Below are 25054 nucleotides of genomic sequence, written 5' to 3'. Positions count from 1 at the left end.
CTCTGCTTTTACTCCAGCAGCAAAACTCCCTCTGAGTCTCTCTCTCTCGTTCCACTGTCTGAGTCTCTCTCTCTCACTCCTCTTCCCCTCCCGACCCTCGTACTTCTCTCACGGATGTGATCCAGGACTCAGCAGCAGCAGGGATCTCCCATCAGAAATGTGAATGAGAGAAAACACACAGATGCTGAAATGTCACGTATTTAGAAAACAAATCAAAGTCACGTCCCAGTCGTCTCTGCTCTCTCTGTCTTGTTCAGGATGTCACTCCTCTCCTGCCAAACAACAGGATGTTTTTTCTCCCACCTCCCATTTCCACTCTTTGTGTGAACTCTGTAGTTTTACGCAGGGGAATAACAACATGCATTTTTAAGGCCCTTTAAATGGTTTTATTTCAGCCGAAAGATCATTTCCATACATTCCATGTATCTCCAAAATGTCATGAGCTAAGAAAAGCACTTCTCAGCTTTGTGACTATATATTTTTCAGAAAGACTTAAAATCACCAAATGTAGAGATATGTGGTTTTCTTTGGACGGCATTTTGGTCCTTTGGTTTAGATGGGAAAAAATCGAATCTGGAGATACAAGACTTCCATTCCAATTGAGAGACATCCTCAGTTCACCAGCAATGTAAACAAATTCAATTATAATGTCAGTAAAAGCACATTTGTCTCATAACCTGAATCAGTTCAACGCTCATAGCAATTGTGTACCCTTTAATATAATAATCTCAACTCAATGTCCACTTACTAGCTTTTTTCTGGAGCTTTCAACCGTATTAAACTGTCTTCATGGCAGATGGAGTTCGCTCCGTTCTTATGGATCTCCCGTGTCCAATTTTCGCCTAAATGTTTGGCATGAAAGTTCAGTTTTGGCCCTTTGAATAGTAGTTTGATAAAATTGTCAAACTACTGAAAAGCTCCTATTTACATCGTCAAGAATCAACGATCATGCCGAATGTACAATTTGAATGTTGCTTTAACATTTATTTCTGGCTTAAACGTTGGCTGAATTCCGTTGCAAATAGAAAACACTGCATGCCTGTACACACTTGCATACTGTGGTCCTAAACTCTCTCTCTCTCTCTCTCTCTCTCTCTCTCTCTCACACACACACACTGGCATACATACTAGATGTACACACACAGCCCTTCTTTTAATTGGGCCAAATATCAGGCCTGCTTGCCAAGCTTTTAAAGTGCAATTCAATAAATGATCGGTGAGAGAAATATGAGGTTCTGAATCTATTTAGGGGAAATGACGACATTAAAATAAATGTCTGTGCATGTGTGTACCGTGTGTGTGTGTGTGTGGTTGTAACAGGAGGTATGCCAGTTAAAATGCCACAAGAATCCATCAGAGTTTCCAGGGGAAGCAGGCAGGGCCCTGGGATCCGGAGACTGGGAGGAGGTCCGGCAGCGCCTGGGACTGTGAGCGTCTGCACAAATGTGTGAGTCTGCACTTTAAACACAGCTGTTCCAGTACACTACGGAGTCCAATACTCCCAAAAACTGTTTCCAGACTTCAGATTGGAGACAAACAACGGTCTGGAAAAAAAGTGTCTCCTTCGTGGTTCTTGTTGATTTCCCACAATCAAAACAGCTGCATTCAAATCAAACGAGGGCTGAAATGATGAGTCAATGAATCGCTTCAATTCATCAACTGCAAACGTGGAAATGTCCCGTTTTATCTTACACAATATTAACTTCACGATTTGGGGATTTTGGATTGTCTATCGAACAATGAAACTCATTTTGAAGAAGTTACCTTTAATAAACCAAACGATTCAGGGAGAGAATAGTTGACAATAAAAACAACAAACAATAGTTTAATAAATAAGTTATCGGCCTGTTTTCGTTGAATGTATGTTTATCAATGCGCCATGCCTTATACTGTCCTGTTCCCGCTCTAAATTCAATACCGTGCAGTGTTTTTTATTCACCCAAACATTTGTAGTAAAAAAAAAAAGTGAGAGGGAACACAAAGCAGCCATTCAGAGTGTGGAGGTCTTGGGTGGTGCTGCAGGGAGGTTGGCTGGACTGGACAAAGGTGCCACAGTCCAGCGAGGGAGGATGAACACACACATACAGTAAAGACCAACACTGATACATGATACATTCAGATATAATCTGTTTGTGGTTTATTTTCTTCTGATGTGGAATATCTTTTCCAGTTTAAAGGCTTAAAATGATTAAAAATGCTTTTAGTAACACATACATTGTAAAATCTGAACTGCAACAGATGCTGTGCTGGATTAGACCCCCTACGAGGGAGGGAGGGTGTCTGAAATCTATAAAACGATACAGGACATCAGCCTGATATGCGAGGACTAGGATGAGACGTGGCCACGTAGTTTAAAACATATACCGGTACATACCACCTCTTTCCGCATAAGGCATGGTCCTACATCCATTGCACTATTCCCCCGAGAAATTGGCCAGTAAGTCACCACAGTCCAGCTGTGCTATGGTCACATGCTCTGGTTATGCAAATCACGAGGTAACTTTTGGGGGAAGATTTTCGAAGTGATCTCCAACATTTGTGGTGGGACAGTAGATCCATGTCTTTGGGGCGTCTTCGCCAGAAGAACAACTTCCTGTTCTCTGGCTTTGCTGTGTTATTTTCTTACAGCATACATTGTGAATGAAACACAGTAATGGGCTTCCTTCCTTAAACCCACACTGTGAAGCGGCTGCTTTGTGCCCGAGGGAGGCGGTGGAATGAGGTCTGGTTATTCTAAACTGGGCCAATGTGTTGTTCAACTGAACAGCACAAAGTTTCCTCTTGAGCATCAGACATCCTTCCCTCCTCCTTTTCCTAAATGGCATTTTGGATCTGGTAGGAATTACAGCTGGAGGGATTGATGTCATGGGGCTGACGAGGAGGTCGACAAGAATGCAAACAATCTTCGGCTGATGTTGCATTTGTAACCATAGCAGACGCTCCTGGTAGTGACCTCCTCTTTCCCTCAGTTCAGCAGAAACCGTATTAATGTGGGATTCATTACGTTTGGAAAAAAGACAAAGACAAGGAACAGGTTTGACTTTTATTTATTTACTTCTAATATTTGACCTCAAAATGCACGAGTGCAAAATACAAGTATAGCTTAAGATACAATCGGCCGATAAATATAAAATTCAGTAAAATAGTTCTCTAATCGTGTAAACCGGATTTTAGATTTATGACACAAGTGGTACAAATCACTACATGCCTGCCTATTCATCTAAAACACGACGGTTGGCTGCGTCTCTTTTCACTATAAATGCACACCAGCGTTGCGCGGCACTAGCTTGACATCAAAGGTGACAGTTGGGAGGGGTGAGATGGTAAGGAGTGTCGTGGAGACATTGAATCCATACAGGACATCAGTAACAGGTTCCCACAGCAGCCCCGACATTCAGCCCATGAGTTTTCCATGACTAAGTTTGATCCCTTCCATGGCTGTTCCTCCCTCCTGTTGTTTTTGGTTTCAGTTTGGAGTCCACTTAATGAAAAACATCATCGAATTCAATGAAGTGTGTGTGTGTGTGTGAGAATGTTGCAAAATACATTCTGTTTAATTTCTGCAAAGTGATGCAAGGGTAAAATCCCGCGATATTCCCCACCTGAACATCCTTAAAAAAATTCCATAATATACCAGGAATTCCATACCCGGCAGGAACATTGTTTGTAGTAATTGGCCCATGTGGGCCGAGACTGCGGCACTCAGCAATACTTTAACTCTAAAACTCTTAGGTTCATAAATAAAAGCACATTAGAGCAAAATATCCATAACAAAAAAGGAAACAGAAAAAAGACGGATGAGTGTTCTAGTGTTTTGCACAGATGAAAATTTGACATGCGTATGGAACAAAAGATGTCCTCGCTCGCTAGATTAGTGTCTAAAAGTTGCACACGAAGGCAGCCAAGTCACACCGTTACTGTGCATTCACACCACAAACCCGATCAACACGTCACCATAGTTATCAGGTAATTCAGGGATATCGTTGGCTGCTGTCATGTGAGAAAAAGCATCCACAGCTGAACCTTTTATTGGTGTTGGCGAATAATAAAACATTGGATTTTTGTACTACTTCCCTCGGCCTTCCAATTTATATTTAACTTGTATTCGACAGCCTTCTCGGTAAAAGGATGTATATTCTATATCATATTTTGATGCAGTTCCAAACTTTCGTATCATCTTGTAATTGAGCTGATCGCAGTGTGAATGCACAATCCCTGCTCACTCTCCATTCGGTGGGCAGGCGGGTGTTTGGCAAGAAATGCAAAGCTAATAGGGAGAGGGAACACCAGCACACGGGCAGTGAGATCATCTCTTAACAAGCCACTGAAGATAATCACAACATAATGTGGCCATTCTAAAGGACTGGTGTGTTGTCTGTAGTCATGGCAGTGTGGTCCTTCTTTAAAGTGATGATGATGATGAGGGTGATTCATTCATAGCGGCGACTGGTCTCGGCTGTGGTTTACCAGTTGTCTAGGAAGTCGAATCCAGTCTTCAGGAGGTTGTTGTTCGTGTTGTACTGAGAGGGGCGGGAGACACAGTTCAGTACATTTGAATGGCTATTTGAAACAAGAGGTTTTCTTAACTCCCGTTCTCCATATGATATGAAGGATTGATATTGGAGAAACGAAATGACATGTTTTTAATTATGTTGGACTGTTTATTGTTGAAGTGTTGGCTGAAATTCTTTATTTTTGTCTCAACTTTCATTCGCTTAAAAAGGGGCTGCTGTCATAGCCCCAAGACGGTGGAACATCAAGCATTTTTTTTAGGTATATTTGAAATCAAGCATATCCCCGAGCTTGAAATCATACCGGTTAAAATTAAGCTTTTTTTCCAAACTTTCAAGACTTTTTTCATACCCTGCTATTTCAAAAATATCCAAAAGCAGAAAACTTGTACTTAAGACAGAGCTCACGTCACTCCGAGAACTATATCCGTTTGAGAACTTCAGAACTCACCTGAGCAAAGGTGGGGCTGGCGGATGAACCGTCATCCTCTTTCTCCACACTGGCGGGGTGGTGGGAGGGCTTGGACATCATGCCGGAGGAGAACACTTCATCCACGGTGGTACCGACCGACGGCAGGGTGCTCTGAGAGCGCTCCCACCCGTACACAGACGACGACACGCTGACAGGCGGTCGTGGGTTCGGCGAGATGGAGAGGGACGCAGGCGTTGCGCTTATGGCGACAGGGATGGCGATGGGGATGGCGATGGGGGGCTGGGGAGCAGGAACTTTGGGTGCTCGGTGCTTGGTGGACCTGGTAGGGGCCGGAAGGTGGGGCTCTACTGCCTCATGCTCCTTGGTGGTGACAGAGGTCTCCTGTAGAAAGAGGATATTTAATGTTGACATTTCCATACAGTTAACATCAGATTTTTAAAGCATGTTTTACATTATACACACACGTTTACGAGGATGTCATTTAAATGGCGATGTTTTCAAAAATGTTGAAAACGGATTATGATAAAGAAGAGCCGCATATTCATGTCCTTTAAGTTTCTCGTATGATCATCGCAAGCTTCACAGGTTGATGTGGCTGTACACACGGCAAAGAAGAACATTCAGAAACAATATAGAAATCATCGGTTTCTTTTTTTTTTCCCCCATCTGCTCCTCTGACACTTGTGGAGGCGTCACAGATGCCAGCGATCTCGGCTTCAGGCTGGCTTCTATTTCAGGATACACAGCTCGATAGGAAAAGTGACAAGTGTGTTTGGGTGGGAGCTTGCTTTCAATCTGTTGTTTGTCTGAAACTATACAGCCCCGGAATGCCATGCTTGTGCCAAAATGTGGGAACAAACATCAATGGCAGCCGTTACTTGAACTGAAAACGGCACCGGACAGTCAGAAGCACGGTAGATTTCAGTGTTTACCTGTCGGAGGTAGGAGGGGAGGGATTTCTCTCCTTTCTCCAGGGATTTGATCTGGCTGGGGGTCAGGGACTGGAAGTCGGCTTGCTCTCCCTCCAGCCTGGACCTCTCTGCGCTGATCTTCCAGAAAGACGACTCTTCCTCTGGCCTCCGTACCTCACTGACAGACACCTTCACAGTCACACAACAACACGTTTGTTTTAAATTCGGTTGTTTTCACAAAACCTACAATTGCACGGCCTCTCCTGTAAAATTCCAGGAACATTTTTTTAATTCATGCGATTGTGATTTAAGTTAAGGTAAAGGCTATTCAAAAAGCAATTCCTACTGGAGATACGCACCATTCAAACAAGCCAACAACGCGCTCCTCATCATACCTTGGTTCCTGGTGTGCTCTTGCCAAGCTGGCTGGAATGAGGAACCTTTGCAGCCTTGGAGTCTGCCTGCGAGGCTGAGACCCCCTGGTCGACTGGGCCCAATGTCACGCTGAAGTCCAACTGGCTCTGATAGAAGGACGCAACAATATCGCACAACTCAACTGGGCTCAACGCTACATGCTGATTTCAGGCAGAAAACAACAAAGTATTTGGATAATGAAATTGCAGAGATTAAAGAAACTTGAAACGAGAAAACATAAGTCACAAGTGAATTATTGACCATTATGATAATCAAGTAATCATTCTTAAATGGACAGATTCGATTATTTTCAGTTTTAAGTGATTGTAAACAGAACATTTGGGTTTTTTAAATTGTGGGTTTGATAAAACAAGCAATTTGAAATTGTCCAAAATGGGCTCTCCAATGGGATTCTTACTATTTTCTGACATTTTATAGCCTACACAATTAATTACTAAAAATGTGGTCAACCCATGTACTGATAATGCCAAAGAAGGAGCTAGTTGCAGTGCTACAATATTGTGCCAAATCTCTGCGCAGAAACATTTATGTCAGACTCAAACTCAATGTTGAATATATTTACCTTTGTTTCCCACGAGAAGGGGGCAGAATGCTCATCTTGCCAGGTAATGTCCTGAACAGAAACACAACAGTGTAGTAACCATTTCAACTCAGGGCTTTCCGTAGATAGCCTAATAAATGGGAATAAATGGGAGGATAATTCAACTTCTACCATATTTAGGACAACGTCTACATTATTTACATTTTTGCCGGCAAAACACAATAATAACAGCAACCGAAAACACATTTTATGGCCATGTTATTGACTATTGTAAGTATGTCCAGCAGAACGTATCGATATCAATTTATCAATGGATTCAATGGTAGTTAGTACGCACCAGGAAGCCGCAGTGACGTTTACCTACGCGTCTCACCGGCCGGCTACGTGGCTAACGTCAGTTATTAATCATGACAACACTGGCTATTTCCACCTCTAAACACACACAAAGCAACGTAACATCAATTAAAACGTGGTTTAACTACCTCTTCGCCGAAATGAACTATCTTCTGACCCGTTTGAATGAGCAGTTTCGGGTAACAGACCACTTCTTCACGCTCGACCCTGTGCATGGCGTATCGGGCTCGGATATTAGGGTCCATCATCCCGTTGTCGATGGCGCTGTCTTGCTCCTGCGGCGTCATCTTCTCCCAGGACGAGCCGTGCTTGGTTTCAATGGTCTTCCTCTCCTGCATGATTTTCTTCGCCATGGAGTTGATGGAGGAGAAGTACTCGAACTTCTTTTCCTCCAGCCTGTGGGCGTCGAGCCCCGCCATGGTCGCGGCGGCCATCTTTAGCTGCTTCCAGCTGTTGTTATTGTGAGGAAAAGGAAACTGGTGTTCGTCGCTGTGTGGGCGGTGGGCGGGACTACGAGCTGACGCGGAGGGACACAGTTGGGCGTGTTAATGGCGCCATCTAGTGTGTTTCCCCGGCAGGGAGTGGCTTGTGCACCACCCACCACTACAGGTTGTATGGAAGCCCATTTCTGACAGCACAAAAAAATCAAACTATTTTTGTTTCATTCGTGTACCTGCGCTGGGAGACACCAGTTCCTCGAGTGAATTTCCAGAAAATGTAGTTGTTATTTTACTTGTTTTGTGATACACCAGAAGAGTGTAATAACAATATACACATTTTGTAATTTCGTTGTTTTCATTTTTTAAATAATGTACCTGAATGAGTGATTTCCAGCATGCTAAATGTGATTTTAGTGAAACCCAAAACAGTGATGAATCATGAAACAAAAACTGAGATTGCAGTTTGAAATGTTTAATAAACATCATTTCTTTTTTTACAGTCAGTTCCAAATTCATATTCAAATATATGAAAAAAGGAATGATTTGTTATTAAAATATTTACAGTCCTAAAAGTCAAGCCTGCAAATTAAATAATATTTAGAAAAAGAAACGATAAGCAAAGTAACACTACTGTGCACACTGCTTTAAAACAAAACAAATCACTGACGCTCACCTTTTGTACAATCTTTAAAATTTTGCTTCAGGATACAGTACCTTTTTATATTCTATTATTCTTGTACATTTTTCCACTTTCATAACATACGTTACCAAATTTGCATCACTTTCAGGATTTATTTTAGCATCACATCAATAAATAACATTTGTATTCGCCCTCCTGTTTTCTTGGTAACGATGCGCCTGTCTCCATTTTGCACACTGGATCGAAAGCCTTCTTCAGGCTGTGCTGTGGCTGGCGTCATGGAGGCCGAACTTCTCGTGTTTCATCAGAGGGTTGCCGTTTAAACGCGGGTGAAGGGCGATAGAAGCAGCCGCCTTTGTTTTAGACCTTCGCCTGCATGCGCGATAACACGCCAGGTAGAAGATCTCCCCTACGTTGAGTAGGAGAGAGATGCAGGACACCACGAGCATGAAGATGATGAAGATGGTCTTCTCTGTGGGCCGGGACATGTAGCACTCTACGGTGAAGGGACAGGGGGCCCGGGTGCACACGACTCTTGGGTCCATGATGAACCCGTACAGATAATACTGCCCCACGATGAACGCTACCTCCAGAAGGATTCTGAAAAATATGGAGGTCATGTAGTTTCCCAGCAGGTCGCCTTCTATCTTGACGTGGCCTTTGTCGTCGGAGTACTTTGGAACTTTGACAATTCCACTCTTGGAGTGGGTCACGACATGTTCTCTCATCTTATTTTCTTTGTGGATAATGTGGAGGACGTGACCGAGGTAGATCAGCGTTGGAGTTGACACAAAGATAATCTGGAGGACCCAGAATCGAATGTGTGAGATTGGGAAGGCTTGGTCATAGCAGACGTTCTTGCAACCAGGCTGTTTGGTGTTGCAAATCATATTCGACTGTTCATCACCCCAGACCTGTAATGTTCAGAGGAGAAGTTAATATCATTTTATATATAGACGTACACGGCAAATTAAGTGAATGCCATGTCACTTTTAATATTTACTTTTAATGTAATTATGGATGTCCGTTGGAGAATTATGTTAATAACGGCTAAATGATAAACAAGCAGGCAACAAAATGGCATTCTGAAGATACATAGTTGGGTTTGGGTTAGAAACAAAAATGACGTTTTCTTTGTTCTTTATGAATCAACAACAAAACCATCAAGCAAGCAGGTTGAGTGATCAGATTGGATTTATACTGTCTTGCCCAATGCATGCTGGGATAGCCTCCAGGCCCTTTTGGGCTTCAGCCCCCCTAAAATAGGCCTTACGACGCCCCTGAGTTCGTCATAGCCCTACAAAAAATAAAGTTTGAAGAAAGAGAACTAGACCTTCTCTGCTCCAGCTCCAAGGATCATGATCCTGAAGATAAAAAGCACACTGAGCCAGACCTTCCCGATGACGGTGGAGTGGGACTGGACCTTGTCCAGTAGAGAGGACAGAAAACCCCACTCTCCCATGATCTCTGATCTAATGGGGGAAAAGCAAATAAAATACTATTTTAGACAATAAAAAACACTCGAAAAATGGTAAATCCCTGTTTTATCATTTCCAAGTAAATTATAATATTCCAGGCGTTTGGAAAGTGAAAACTGGTAAATTGGTATCAAGCGTTTGAATGTAATCAGTTTATTTATTGAAGTCCTGACTGGTGTCCATTTAACCCATGATATTTTATTCTCCATATTACATATAGCACAGCATCATGGGACGAAGCATTCTGCTATTGTTTAACACACAGCACGAGGCGCTTTGAGTCGTGATTATTGATTAACATTAAGGGTAACACATCATCAGCAACAGCAGGAAGTCTATTTTGCTTCGTAGACACAATCCAGGGTTTACAATTGAAAAAAGCCTTCAGCTACAGTGTAGCATGTTCAGGACGTAAACAGGGAGCTATACAAACCATTACGCAACAAAGTACTTATCTCAAGCTATCTCACTAAATGGGATTAGCTGTAATGATCGGAGTATATAATATGGTGTATGTATGCATTGCTAAGAGCATTGAACCCCAAGAAAATGTAAAAATATGTAAAAGTAATATGGATGTTTTTATCCTCATGGATTATGGACAATGCAGAAGTCTGGATGGTCTCTAGAGTTTCTCTGCACAAGTGGTGGAATATACTAGTTTATACTACTTATACTTGAGTATTTCCATTTTTTGAAAATATTATAAATATTTTATAATATTGTACTTTTTACTTCACTACATTTATTTGACAGTTACTTTACATATTCAGATTCATAATACAAAATACAAAATACAATCAACAAGTAAATGACTGTTATAGATAACATGTATTGATATCTAGCTATGCGGCATGTAGTAAAACGTAGCTCCACGTTTACCAGCTGCTTCATTAAAGTGATAAACACATTAAAAGCATCAATAATTATAATCCAGTCATATAATATATAGCCTATTATTCTGAAATGGCCCACTCTGCGTAAGGAGTACTTTTACATTTTATGCTTTAAGTATATATTGATGCTGATACTTTTGTACTTTTACTTCAGCAAAAGTTTAAATGCATCACTTTTACTTGTAACAAAGTATTTCTACACTGTAATATTGCTACTTTTACCTAAGTACAAGATCTGAGTGCTTCTTCCAGCCCTGCTCTGTACTCTCACGCACACTCTTACAACGCCATGCTTAAGTAAGAACACACTCACAATAATAGAGCCATCATAATATATCTTTGAGGTTGTGTATTTTATTCCAACAGTGATACCATAACATTTAAGTTTGAATTCATTACATTTTGTATGATGTGCAGCAAAAAATATTTTTTTTAAAAAGAAGTAATTGCGCAACTTACCTTTAAAAGGCCTCTGTGCAGACAAACAGACCGGTCACCAGCTGTGGAGATGAATGATAGAGAGCCCAGTGAACCAAACCAAACCTGTGTATGGTACCTTGAACTCGAGATTAGATGAAACTGCGCAACAGTGTCATGACATCTAGAAATGATAAATCCCAAGTGGACAATTTTGGGCAGAGCACTGACAAGATTGTACAGGTTAATGATTAGCAGGGCTATAAATCAAATGATTGTGCTCATGATGTTTCTACAGCTGTTTTATGCCATTGTTCACTGTTACCAAGGTGTGGTTTTTGTATTGATGCTATTTTATAAGTAAATCATACACACTGGCAGAATCGCTGAACTCCTCCCCTTTTTGCATTTCATGTTTGTGATGAAATTCAAGGGAATTAGCACAATAACATGAACACCTGTACAGACTGACGCAATCCAGTATAACCTTGCAACGAGCACAACGTGACGATTGAACCGTCGCATTTATGTTTTTGTGGAGACTGTGTCAGCAGAAAGTTTTTCTCTCTTTTTTCTTCTTTCAACCAACGCAGCAAATCTAATATTATAAGCTCCACAAAGATGCTTTTGTCGAAGAGATTTTGTATTGAATTGCAAGATGTTGAGCATGATTGATTGATCATTAAAACTGTTCTTTGACAAAAATCACTGGTTTCAGCTTCTCCGATTCTGAAATCTGTTTATTTATCACATTCCAGTGATATTATACAGATTTGTCACCATGTGCTCAGGGAAACTGACGGACAGTTTTTACAATTGGCCAAAGGTTTGTAGTCTATTCTATGACGATTCATATTTTGAAAAGAATCTATAGACTCATCAGCAATGAAAATAAGAATTAGTTGCCGGCTTTTCAGCTTTACCAAACAAGTGTAAATCACGCTCGTTGAAAGTGAGGCGTTTGGTGTAAACCTGTCTGCTGAAAATAATTATAGTCATGAAACATTTTTTCTTTTTATATCATAAATTTGAATCATTTATTAAAAACAATACAGCACACAAACATGTCTACCAAACACGGTAGAAGCCTTTCACTAACAATCATCATCAACATCATCTTCACCATTCAGTGAGCAAAATATTCCAAGTCCTTAACAATGAACATGGCAATAACTTACAGGACACATTCAGAAACTAGACATGGATGAAACTCTGCTCACTAAAAGAGTATTGAAGAACATAAATACATCATCAATATTGCATGCTTTCCATTATTAGATTTCCATTATTAGATTTCCTGTTAAATAATACAAAATAAATGTAAAATTCCACCAATGTGGCCCTAAAAAGAATTCAGATGTATGCAGACTTTTCGCAGCAAGAATATGACTTAACTACACAGTGATGAAGCGCCTCCTTGATATTCTATCAGGATTTTTAAAGAGCATTTTGCATGAATTCTTGATGCAGTCTCTTACATGTATCTGCACAAGGACGCAGCGATCTAAAAACGAACATTTCAAACATCATAATGGTCAGAGCAATGTTTTTAATGACCACTCAGTAGTCGTTTCTCCTCTTTGGCTCCATCCAAGCTTCCACCGATGCTCGGGCTGCCCTCCAGCTCCATGTTAATCTGGTTCTGCTTGAGCGAGTCCTCCAGCCACTTGGGAGACGACAGGCCAGCAGGGTTTTCGGCCGAAGTGATCTTGTGACTGCGAGGCCTGGACCCACATCTGACCTTGGTGCAAATCAGGTAGAACACCTCGAGGAAGTTGAGAAACAGGGAGACGCAGGCCACCACCAGCATGAAGATGATGAAGATGGTCTTCTCTGTGGGCCGGGACATGTAGCACTCCACAGTGAAGGGACAGGGCTTCTTAGAGCAGGGGAACATGGGGACCATGATGAAGCCGTACAGGTAGTACTGGCCCACTATGAAGCCAGACTCGATGATGATCTTGAACACCAGTTGGGTCAGGTAGCTCCCCAGCAGGTTCCCCTTGATCTTCACCTTTCCCTTATCGTCCGTGTATTTGGGCTGTTTGAGCACCCGGGACCCACCCGGGCTCAACAGCTGCTCCCTCATCTTGTTCTCCTTGTGGATGATGTGCACGGCGTGGCCCAGGTAGACCAGCGTCGGCGTGGAGACGAAGATGATCTGGAGGACCCAGAAGCGAATGTGCGAGATGGGGAAGATCCAATCGTAGCAGACGTTCTCACAACCAGGTTGCTGAGTGTTGCAGAGGAAACCCGACTGCTCGTCGCCCCAGACGTTCTCAGCACCTGCGCCCAAAACCATGATCCTGAACAGGAAGAGCACGCTCATCCAGATCTTCCCAATGACCGTGGAGTGGGACTGGACCTTGTCCAGCAGGCCTGACAGGAATCCCCAGTCTCCCATCTTTAGCGCTGATGTTCCGTTACTGATCTGTGATAAACGGATAAAAGCACAACCTTCTAATTGAGTTTGCAATGATCCTACAACACACCTTACAAACTGAAACATTAACCAGAGCTCAGTATTGAATCAATATGCTGCTGCAGGAAGAAAGGCACTCATTGTTCTTTTTATTATATAGATCAAATATTGGTTCAATGTTTTCCTAAAATAATCATGAATCAGAAATTTGAACAGAAGACTCGATGGCATTATGGGCTTAGTAGGCTGGTAAAGAGATACAATAAAGAAGGGAAGAAAGGAAAAAACATCTCTTTCCCGGTGTAAATGTAACCTAATAATGATATTTATACAAACATATTAAACGTGTCTTGTGGGCAAAGCCGGATGGTAAAACATGAAAAACAATCTCATGCAAGTAGTAGTTGAATGGAAGTCATATTAACACCGGTAAGAAAAAAGCAAAGTCATTAACACTCAAAGTAAAAAAAAGTCACTTTCTTACAAATACAGAAAACGCTACATTTCCATTCTGTATAGTGCTCTTTACAAATATTCCCTCCTCATTGAATTTATTTTACATTTTTAAATGATTAGTAATCTGTAGCGTGGAACAATAATCGTTGCATCTTACCTGCTGACCTGGTCAGAAAGGACTGTCTCTCCCTGGGACGGATCGCTAACTTTAAAGTTGGACCTTGGAGCTCGCTGGGTGAGGGCAACATGGGGACATTGAGCAACACACATCTGGCTTTAGATGTGACGTTGTCAGCAAACGTGAAAATAAAAAGTCGAGACCAAGAGGACGAGTGTAATGATTGACAGCTGTTGTTTAGCTCAGTTAAATGACCTAGAATACTTGAAAATAAACAGGGAAAGTGTGTAATCACTAAAACAAGGCTAAATAAAACTGCTGCTCATATTCAAATGTGATCTATGTTTGACTGGGGTTATGAATGATAAAAAAAAACTCACAGTTGTAAATAGTTAAGTTGGAAGTCACATGGCAAGAATTGAACAACTGAAATATAACCTGTAACACATTGAGATTTAGAGCCTAATCTTGATTCCTTTTGACAGAGCAGTGCAGTGCATTAAAAACTCATTTTGATCACATTATTAACTGATTGTATGCATTGTAGCAATTGTAGCTCTTTATATGCAGTATGATATGTTTGTAAAAAACTGCAGAGGTTCGGATGGATGAGTCTGTTCTCAATTTGAAAGAAAAATGGACAAAACTCAGACAGATAAGCATATATATGAGCTGTTTATTGAATCAAAATTGGAATAACATTGTCTAAAATCATTCCCAAAAAATACCATTTGCAAAATCTGTCAAAAAAACAACAACTAAACTGTCAACTGCAAGAAATCTTTATTGGTGATCGTGTCACAGTAATTTAAAGCAACATTTTGCATGTGACTGAGTACTGTTTACAGAAGCTGGCTACTCTCCCTCCCTCCATCTCAATTTACTGCACACAAACCCCCTTTTTTCCTGCCCAAAGCCAAAGCACACAAACACCGGAGCTCAAACCGACCACTGCCTCCTCGCTTCAGATGCGGACCTCCGCCCCCATGTTGCTGCTCTCAGGCGACACATTCATAGCAGCCTCGGTGACCCCGATTTTGGCCCCGTTCACCCCTAACTTTCGTCCTTGGAGCTCCAGCTCCAGGTTGACACAATTCTGGAGCATCTCGTCGCGGCTTTTAAAAGCCTTTCTTTCTGACGGTGGAGGCGTCACCGGGGTCACGGTGTAGTCCTGCCTCCTCGCCATGCACTCCTTCACAGCTTTCACGCACAGGTAGAGCAGCTCAACCAGGCTGAGGAGGAGGGAGACGAGCGCCGACACCAGCATGAACCAGATGATGACCGACTTCTCTGTCGGCCTTGACAGGAAGCAGTCCACCTTGTGAGGGCACGGGAAGCTGCTGCAGACGTAGCGAGGCTGGAGGGTGAAGCCGTACAGAAAGTACTGACCCACGATGAACAAAACCTCCAGGACAATCTTGGCCACAAGATGGAAGACATAACTGCGAAGGAGACTGCCCCGGATGCTGATCTTGCCAGTGCTCTTGGTGTACTTGGGAACTTTGTAGGCCCTTCTAAGGAACAGTCTGGCCTGGTCGTCCATCTCGGCCTGCCTCTTCATCCGCTCCTTCATCTTAGATTGGAAGAACAAGAGTTTGACATGTTTTAGTGATTGGAAAAAGACGTGTAGACGTATTGAAAGTAATTAGGAGAAAGATGAAAGATGGATGCCACCGTAGAGTATAAAGTTGAGGAAATTCATGAGCAACAGTTTTGCCAAATACATTATTCCTAAACACTTATTGTGAGTAGCGCTATCTCCCCCCTTGAAACTGTGTTGATACTTGTTTCTGCTTTGAAAACTTCTGATAATTGACATTTTGTGGAACCAACTGATGTCAAGCTAGACACATCTACTGTTCCTGACTACAAAACTACCTTTAAAGCCCACAAGAAGGGAGTTTTGGGTCCTGAAAATATAGATGTGGGATCACTTTAAAGCTGTATGCATCAAATCTTGGCCCCTAGGGGTCAGAAAAACTGGAAACAGCTGCCAAAGGGGTTTGATGAGAGCGGCTCACTTAGACTCAACCATACAGTAAATGAGCTTAAATGAGCTAAATTCGAGGAGTAAGTGGCACTACACTTCTACGTCACTGGCCCACGCCTGACAAACAGCATTCGCCCAGTCTCGCTGTCATGCTACACCCACTGCAGCGACGCACCTTCTTCTCAATGTGGATCACGTGGAGGACGTGACCGAGGTATAGCAACTTCGGAGTCGCCACGGCAATAATCTGAAGGACCCAAAAGCGGACATGAGAGATGGGGAAGGCGATGTCGTAGCAGACGTTCTCACAGCCGGGCTGCAGGGTGTTGCAGACAAAGTCGGACTGCTCATCGCCCCAAACCTAGAGGAAGATGAGAGAAAAATAGCTGATGCATATACTACTACACACTTCATAGAGTTTAAATTGTAGTAGGGACAATGTTTACTGCCCTGTACCTCGGGATGATCATAGAAATAAAGTGCTCGTGTGACTTTTCTGGCTTTTTTAAGTACTTCTTGCTCACCACACATTGGGAGGAGTTTTAAGACATCCACCAATCCCTACATTGTGGCTACTGTGGTGAAGTTCATTTTGAAATGGCGAACACGTGACCGGACCTTGTCGGCGCCGGTGCGCAGGACCAGGATGCGGAAGACAAACAGCACGGTGAGCCAGACCTTTCCGATCACCGTGGAGTGACTCTGCACTTTATCCAGCAGGCGGCCCAGCACATCCCATTCGCCCATTTCAGTCGCCAGCTGTCCTGCTTTCTGTGTGAGGAGATGAATTCGAAAAGGCTCCATAACAATGACCAACAGAAAGATAATATGATCATTTGAGAAGTGTTGCTTGATCAAAAGAGAATGGTTTGTAGTCTGGTTTTATTACTTTCATTGGCAGTTGAGTATCACCCCTTGACATGACTTGTTATTTCCAGTTTGACAAAAAGTGATACTGAAATCATTGTAGCTGTAAAAGTCAGAAGAGGCAGGCTCCCTCACAAGGCCAAACTTTTATCATTTCTTGCAGGCTTGATAGAAGCCATGGCTGCTGACTCCGATTTCCAAAACACACTTATTATCTGCTGCAAACCAAGACCGTAACCTTGGTTCATAGCAACCGTTGCAAATCTTAACTCAAAGTATGTGCGCTCAACCACTCATGTAGAAATACAGATTTACCTGCCTGAGTCGATGAGGCTGCTACGGTTTTGGTGCAGGTGTTACATGTATAGGGGTTTCATTCACATAGTGAATTATTTTATTTTGAATTCTTCTTCGATGGTTCTTATGTGGCATTGTGTTGTTTCTGTTGGCACCAGTTTATTTCATCAGAATACTATTTTGTGAAGCATTCTCGTAACGTGTGGGCTCACATTCTTACACGATCAAACATTAGGCTGTTTGGTAGCTGTTTGGTATGTGTTAGTTGTAATGAATCGCATTTTTTAAATGACTTATTTATGCTTCAGAATGGGATTTCATACTACGATAAAGCGCTGCCATATCCACTACATAGTAGTTCATTCACATGTTGAAATACAAATGCATTGTTTAGCGTTTTTCAGATTGTTCATGCTACAAATATTGCATCGTTTTACAGTAATGTACACCAACATACTCCAAAAATGAATCCATTAAACTTCGATTATTTCCAGTCCATGCACAGCGCAATATGCTTTTTTCCCTTTTTCACAAAAATCGGAGAAAATGGATTTGTAAATAGAATCTACTTACCAGTTGAACAAACCCAAAGAGGAAAAAAGGTGAATGAAGAGGGCGATGACTCTGGAGGACGACAAAGAGAGAAAGTGTGGAAGAAGCTGTTCGTTCATGGTTCTTTGGCATCTTATCTGGAAGGACACCATCCTAACCACAACAACAATCCTCCAGTCCCAACACTGAATTCGAGCGGCCGGTGAATGCCTTGTTTTGTCCTGTTGCTTGTATTTGCGGCAATTCTGCTTCACACCTGAATAAATAAGTGGGGAAACAAATGCAGGTGCTTTCGAGGTTTTGAGGAGTATGAAAGTGGTGCGATTCAGTTTGTCTCAACTAGATCTCAAGCCTAACTTAACAGCTATAAGAGATGTTTGACCAACGTGTTGAACGGTACGCTCCGCCACCATCACAACACCAAATGAGGGAATATTATGTTTGGAGTTTTATCCCCTCAGTAGACTTTCCCACAGACTCGGAGAAGCATCACTGAAGCTGTTCTGATCAAACTGCTTGATATATGACTGCAAGTGTGTATTCTTCACTTGTTCACCTCACAGAGACACTTTTTATTTCCAGGTTCACTCATCTGTCTGTATAAGTAAGCAATTCTAAACTATGCTGATAGCTCTTCTCCCAAATTGTGGAATACCATTTCCAAGGATGCTCAAAAAGGCATCTTATAACTTTCTGTTTGTCGTAAACTTAGTTTTAACTCTGGTCTTTACATTTTAATTCAATTCCATATTTTTATGTATCTCTACCACCATTTTGAATATCATTTTATTGCCATTTCTGATGGTATATTGTATTGATTTAATTAAGTTTGTCCTGCTACTTTTTAGTTGAGAGCAGGTGTTACTTTATTTGTCGATTCTCCTAATTTGTATAGCACTTAAGGTGACATTATTTGTATGAAAATCAGCTTCATAAAAGTTTATTAGGAAGTCTGTTATCATATTTCCTTTATTTCTTATGTTTTTCAGTATTTTCAGATCTAAAACAAAAATGCCTTCTGACCATTCCCTATTTCATGTCGACATTTACGAAATGCCTCAGAAGAAACAATCAGACCTGTAAGATTCTAGTTTTGTGTTTAAACCCTCCCAAAACAGCCCCGCTTTGCTCTGCAGCACGTGGCTCGACGGGCACACTGCACCTCATGTGTGTTTATCGGGTGTACAGTCTGTGACCTGGCTGATCTGAAGGGTCGCAGAGTAAAACTCTGGCAGTCGGCATGGTGTCTGTTCACGTAAATGATTTGCACTACCCGAATGTTTTTAAGAGAAAAACAGAGCGTTTGTGGCCTTCGGCATATAGGTCAACATCTCGTACACAGGAAACACCTACCAGTCAGATAACGGACTGACCTTACAGAGAGACACTTTGGCATAGATTCAGAAGACAGGACAGTGTAGGAATGGAGAAAGTTTTATTGGTCTAAATGGTGCAATGACGACACATATCATATTTAAGTCAACATATTATACGTTGTAGTGTATGTGTAAGCAACCACTCAACACAATATCTGAATCTGTTCACATTTCTTAATATAAATAATAAATACAGCTCAAATATAGTTTCTCAACAAAAGAAAAACATCACAATCGCACTCTTCATCGCGGTTCAAACTCACTCCTGGAAATGCTTGAATGTTGTACTCTGAGCAATGACACTTAAAGATATCATTCCCATTCACCGCCGCACACGCATTCGCTATAAACACTTGCATGTATAAAATGAAAAACAATTAATGAACACGTTTCTTACGTTTAGATCGGGTTATATTTATCAGAATAACACTGTGGTTCGTGTTGCATAATGCAGCTTTTTCTCACTAAAATATCAATCAACTCATAAATCTGTCTCTGTAAATAAACAATGAGTATGATTTCCTAAAAAAACAACGTATAGACTCCGAAAACAATAATCCTTATCACTCATCACTTATGACCCACGAGGTAGTGTGGGGGTGTCTGTATCTGCAGAGACGCTGCCCTGAACGTTTCTGGGCGTCAACCTCAACAACAACGTAGCGATCCAGGTGCCCGATCGTAAGCACGCATCCCAAGAGGAGGCTACAAAAAAGGTGGGCACGACGCAGAAAAAACACAAATACAGCCAGGGAGGAGGGGCCAACTAACAAACTGCAACTGACAAATCCATCTCATTCTTCCTTTAACGTTGAATGATGTTGGGTTTGGTTTTGGGGAGAATGCCATTTGCTGTTTGTATGTGTGCCATATACTGTAGGTGTGGTCAGTGCGGGTAACAAGCAGTAGACTAACAGTAGTAGTAGGACGTAGTGAGCATCAGAGCCTACATAACACAAACCACCATACAGGTTAATGATGCAGATGTGAGAAGGTCTTGCAGATCAACAATTCATTTTTATCTTATGATTTTGTTTATTTGCAGATTGCTTTATTGTTGCTTTCTTCTGACTGTCTTTTTTGTAACATCTGAGGTGAGGCTTTTGATCTCAACTGCACTTTAATACTGAACTCTATTTCGCAAAACAAATGTATTTCAGTGAGTAACTGTTTTGTTTTTTTAAATACATAGAAAAATAAAATAATTTTACTTCAGTTCTATATTTACCACGCCTTTATGACCCATGTTGGGCTTTAAATATGTTTTCATCCAACAGTTTAAAGTGTACATGGAGGCTGATGTTTAAGTCCAAGCACGAAACCAAATGATGTCATATTACGTTGTACATGTTTACAATCCGAACTCAAAGTCAAACCCAGTTGCCAGCCTCATGTCTGACCACCACTAAGACCTGTATACTAGGGGTGTAACGACACGCGTATTCGTATTGAACCGTTCGGTACGAGGCTCACGGTTCGGTACGCATGACGAACCGAATACGTTTGAATAAAAAAATAAATAAAAGCTTCTTTTTTTTTTTTAAACCTTTAACCAGGTGGTCCCATTGAGATTAAAAATCTCTTTTGCAAGATGTAAGTAACAATACTACATAACATTAAGGAACAGTTTTTGTTTTTTATGCTTATGTGTTGCTGAGAAGACACCCCAGAAGATGGGTCACTCAGGTATAGTTCCATCATTGTTCAAAGTCAAAGAATAACTTCATGATGTTAGTTGTAATGAATAAATATATTTTAAAATCAAGTACATTTCTCTGGCATTTATAGTTTTCTACTGTACCGAAACGTACCGAACCGTGGCTCCACTGTGTCGCACCGAACCCAACCGTGACTTTTGTGAACCGTTACACCCCTACTGTATACGCAATGTAAGATGTCACAGATTGGTCAGACCATGTAGTAATACAGGAGTAATATATGTATAGTCCAAATTCCACTGCAGCTTTCTTTGAAATAGACACCAAATAAATAGAAGAAAACACAGTCACCACCAACCTCAACAGAGCCTGAAAGTTTCACACATTTAACCTGCTGGCTGAAGAAACTAAAACTCTACACGACTCCAGTAACAAGAAGTTCCAGTAAGTGGGTAAAGTCTTCAGTGAGGAGGAGAGGAGGGGTGAGCTCTTAACTGATGAGCACACGTGATCCAAGAACCCAAATCCACTCTGGAATACGTGTCATCAGTCCATACTGGGAAGAAAAGAAAACCAGCAGAGACACACATCAGCATCCAGAAATGAGTTCCATGTTTTAGATCCTGTTTTCACAAAGGCTGGAAATGTAGATCAGTGGTCGTGTAATTGTCCGAGTTGATACAAATTACAAACAATCGTGACTTATTTTGTGCCGACCTGCAGTGTGTGAGGCCAGTAGCCGGTGGTCCTATTAGAGACGCCCAGGGTGGAGACAGCGTGGCGGGCGTAAACCTCTGGCTTTGGTACAAACCAGCCCGGTGGCGATGACGAGGATGGTTGTCGCTCACTTGAGGCTATCTGGACACACACACGCACACATGCGGTATATCAAGCACTGACATACTAAAACTCATTATATACAAATAATATTAACCTTTTAATTGAGGAGCACATTTCATATTTTTTGATAATTTACTTGTTACATGATTTTCAACAAAACTTATTTTCACTTAAGAAAAGAAGCCAAAGTTCTCAGATGTTGTCAAACTATGAATAGCAGTAAAATAACTTATACATTAATAAAAGGCATATTTCGGTTGGCAATATAATGACATATTTAGGTTCAGCACACACTGGTTAATGGTCATATCAGGTCTACCTGGAAAGGAGTCAGACTTTGGACAAAGATCCCTTTGCCGCTGTACTCAAGGTGAAGAGCTCTTGAGAAATGATCCATGTAGCCCTGAGATGGAAGGATAAGAAAGGGAAAGAGCATTATTGTTATCGTCAGGATAGAAACATGTGATTGTGGTTGTGATTTTTTACTTAGTGGGCAGAAGAATGAATAACAGCCAGCAGAAGCAGATGCAGTGTGATTTGCTTGTTGGTATGTTAGCCCTATAGTTGGACTGAACTTTTTAAAAGGTTTACTCTGCTTTGAAATACCAGCATCAACAGACATTTTTTTGGAATATTTATTTACAAATGTCTTTTTATATACTAGAGGACATTTCCTCAGTGTTTTGTCTCACAGTGGCGGCCGTGAGGGTCACTCTTCCAGGCAGGGGTTTGGCGCAAGCCCCCGATGATATATTGACTACGGCTCCTCTGCTGCGCTCCAGCATCCCTGGCAGCACCAAGCGGGTCATCAGAGTAGCGACCGCAACGTTCTTATTCACCAAATCCAACAGGCTCTGCTCAGGCATTTCAACCAGGCTCTGAGGGGAAGCCACAGCCTCCACACAGTTCACCAGGAAGCCGATATCTTTACCCCTCATGGCTTCTTTGATGAGGTTGCCGGCTGCCTGGTCCAAAGAGAAGTCGGCTAGTATGACAACAGCTTCCACTCCGTAGCTTTGGGAGACGGTTGCAGCGGTGCCTCTAATAGAGGAGTCGTCCCGAGTGACAAAGATAATGCTGACTCCATGCCTGGCCAGCTCCTCTGCATAGGCTTTGGCTACAGGCTCTGCTGCACCTGAGAGGAAAGAGGACAATATCTATCAATGAAAGTCATGTTAGGAAGGAATGAGGATATAGAACTGACAACTACAGCACAGTAACATCACCATGACCTCAAAACCTGAGATTTACTTTGTTACAGAAATAATAAGCTGATTAATCGATTGCCAAGACATTAAACAACAACAATTTTGGATTTATCAGGGGAAAATGCCAGACATTTGCTGTTTCAAATGTATTATAAATACCCTGATTTTCTCTGTTTTATATAATTGTAAAATGTATATCTTCAGATTATTGACCGCTGGTTGAAAACCAATAATTTGAATTCAATATTTGCGTACCTAGTTAACTGTTTTAGCAACATTAGTGTGATACCCAAATCTCATTGTAGTGTGTTATATTTAGCGTTGCAGCAATCTGTCAATTATGGTCTTGCTTCATTAATAAATCACTTTATCCACGGAGTGTCAGAAAATCCAGGATGACATGTTCAGATGTCTTGTTTTGTGAGACAAACAGCTGAATACCCAAAATATATTATAACAATGAAATCATAGAAAGAAAATCAGCATAGTGTCAAGGGCTGAATGAAGAGGCTGACTATTTGGCATTATTGACTCTCCTCTCCCCTCTGTCACAAAACATCTACAACGTCATGCACTCTCATAGCTGCTGAGGTCACTTGCTTGCTACATCCTTACCATAAACCACAGCCCAGTCTCCAAATCTCTGGGTGAGCTTCTTACTCGGGATAATTCTTGGCAGGAAATGCACCCTGACCAACGTGCAGCAGTCCCTCAGCAGGATTACCGCCCTCCTGGCCGCGTACAGAGCACCGATCAGGGCCAGGGTTTCAAAGTAAGGATTGCATGATCGAGAAATTTCTCCATACAACAACTGAAAGCTGTCCACTGACGCCATAGTCGACACTATGGATGCTGATGCTAGCTCGCTGGCTGAAACGTATTCAGCAGATTTAACGCTGTGATCTCCAAACGTAACGTTAACCAACAACTCAGGCGTGTGAACAAAACCTGTCGCTGTTCTCACATAGTAAATGTCTGGTAAAGGTAACGTTAGCAGCTCTGACAAACGTTTCAGCATAGATTATCAGTTGTTCAGCACCCGGAAGACGAAGCAAAACATTGAGTCACGTGACACATGTATTTCACTGGTGCTGCATTCGAGAGCACATGAGAAACTCCGACTCCGACGGGTTTACATCAGGCGTGGTTGGATTTTGCGATGTTTCTGGATAATAGACACTAATATTTCAACTTTCCTTTGAAACTCATTTAAAAATACTTCATACGGTTTACCCGGTTGCACAATTTCTAAATAAAAAGTTTGAAATTCAAAGTGGACCCTCCGACTTTTGACATTTCTCTTTTTTTATATGGATAATTTACACCTATCGGTTTCTAAAATGATTAATATGATCGTCATTCTTATGGGTAAATGCCATTTACTAAATGGCATTTTTTATATTTTAGCAAGTGGATAAACAATGAGCCATTCTTTGTTTGGTTTATACATTATTTCAAATGATTGTTCTCATCACCTAAACAAAGTACTTGTGTGGAAGTATATCGTTTCTTATTGTTTTGAGATATGCCCTTTCTTTTTGAAGTCCTTGTTTGTTCTTATCTATGCCTAGTGAAAAAGAAATGCCTGTTTATTTAATATTTATATATTATTTAATAATATGTATAAATCCCCCTTAGATATCTTTTTTATTTACAGTATGTTAGTAATACTTGTATTTTATTATTTAATATGTATGTATTCTCTGCGAGATCTTGTATGTTCCCAAATGTGTCTTAAAAAAAGAAGAAGCTTTTAGATATTCTTATCATCTTACTTGTAAAGCACATATTCCCGACGCTCAAAAAGGCAGCGTTTGTTTATTTGGACATCCCATAATGCACCGCAGTCAACACCAAGTGGACGTTTCCATAGAGACCCAGAACTTGGTTGCAAGTGCTATTAAAATGCTCCCTGGATAAAAGCTTTTACAAGTCTAACAGAGAGGTGACTGGTTTAACATATACCGCATACGACGTGTTTCCGTTCGGATGGTTCGCTCGTGCAGCGCGGAAGGGTTTTGGTAGTCTTTGATGTCTGCTAGCTAGCTGTGTTACAGTGGTGCATTAGCAACGTCGAGCTAACCAGAGAGAAACAATTAACTCATTTAGGCTCTTAAAAACAGTAAAACATCAGATAGTCAGGTTGGATGTACAATTAATATTTCTGTTAGATTTGTATTTGTATATTTGAGAGGAACCTGCTATGTAAACCGT

The 25054-nt window shown here is 41.4% G+C and overlaps 5 protein-coding genes across 5 annotated transcripts; all 5 read right to left on the bottom strand.

Annotated features, from left to right (window-relative positions):
• Window positions 1-3031: 3031 nt before the first annotated feature.
• cUnh1orf198 (chromosome Un C1orf198 homolog) lies at window positions 3032-7619 on the bottom strand (the record flags this gene model as incomplete). The annotated part of the gene is made up of 6 exons (XM_079290525.1): window positions 3032-4520; window positions 4963-5325; window positions 5877-6044; window positions 6251-6376; window positions 6853-6903; window positions 7314-7619. The coding sequence occupies 6 exons, from the start codon at window positions 7617-7619 to the stop codon at window positions 4464-4466; spliced, it is 1071 nt and encodes a 356-aa protein (XP_079146651.1). The 3' UTR covers window positions 3032-4463.
• A 900-nt stretch (window positions 7620-8519) lies between these two features.
• LOC306793577 (gap junction Cx32.2 protein-like) lies at window positions 8520-9727 on the bottom strand (the record flags this gene model as incomplete). Its single annotated transcript, XM_079291235.1, has 2 exons — window positions 8520-9179; window positions 9599-9727. The coding sequence occupies 2 exons, from the start codon at window positions 9725-9727 to the stop codon at window positions 8520-8522; spliced, it is 789 nt and encodes a 262-aa protein (XP_079147361.1).
• Window positions 9728-12605: 2878 nt separating this feature from the next.
• LOC306793576 (gap junction Cx32.2 protein) lies at window positions 12606-13460 on the bottom strand (the record flags this gene model as incomplete). The annotated part of the gene is made up of 1 exon (XM_079291234.1): window positions 12606-13460. One exon carries the CDS (start codon window positions 13458-13460, stop codon window positions 12606-12608), a length of 855 nt encoding a protein of 284 aa, XP_079147360.1.
• Window positions 13461-15016: 1556 nt separating this feature from the next.
• Window positions 15017-16789, bottom strand: gja11 (gap junction protein, alpha 11; the record flags this gene model as incomplete). Its single annotated transcript, XM_079291147.1, has 3 exons — window positions 15017-15625; window positions 16218-16403; window positions 16661-16789. The coding sequence occupies 3 exons, from the start codon at window positions 16787-16789 to the stop codon at window positions 15017-15019; spliced, it is 924 nt and encodes a 307-aa protein (XP_079147273.1).
• Window positions 16790-19190: 2401 nt separating this feature from the next.
• hsdl1 (hydroxysteroid dehydrogenase like 1) lies at window positions 19191-23675 on the bottom strand (the record flags this gene model as incomplete). Its single annotated transcript, XM_079291018.1, has 5 exons — window positions 19191-21348; window positions 21510-21650; window positions 21952-22035; window positions 22325-22767; window positions 23456-23675. The coding sequence occupies 5 exons, from the start codon at window positions 23673-23675 to the stop codon at window positions 21283-21285; spliced, it is 954 nt and encodes a 317-aa protein (XP_079147144.1). The 3' UTR covers window positions 19191-21282.
• Between the last annotated feature and the right edge of the window lie 1379 nt (window positions 23676-25054).

Source organism: Melanostigma gelatinosum (genome assembly GCF_949748355.1).
Source record: "Melanostigma gelatinosum genome assembly, chromosome: 19".
NCBI lineage: Eukaryota > Metazoa > Chordata > Actinopteri > Perciformes > Zoarcidae > Melanostigma > Melanostigma gelatinosum.
The sequence above is the reverse complement of the archived record's forward strand: the minus strand, read 5'-3'. Positions and strand labels throughout refer to the sequence as shown.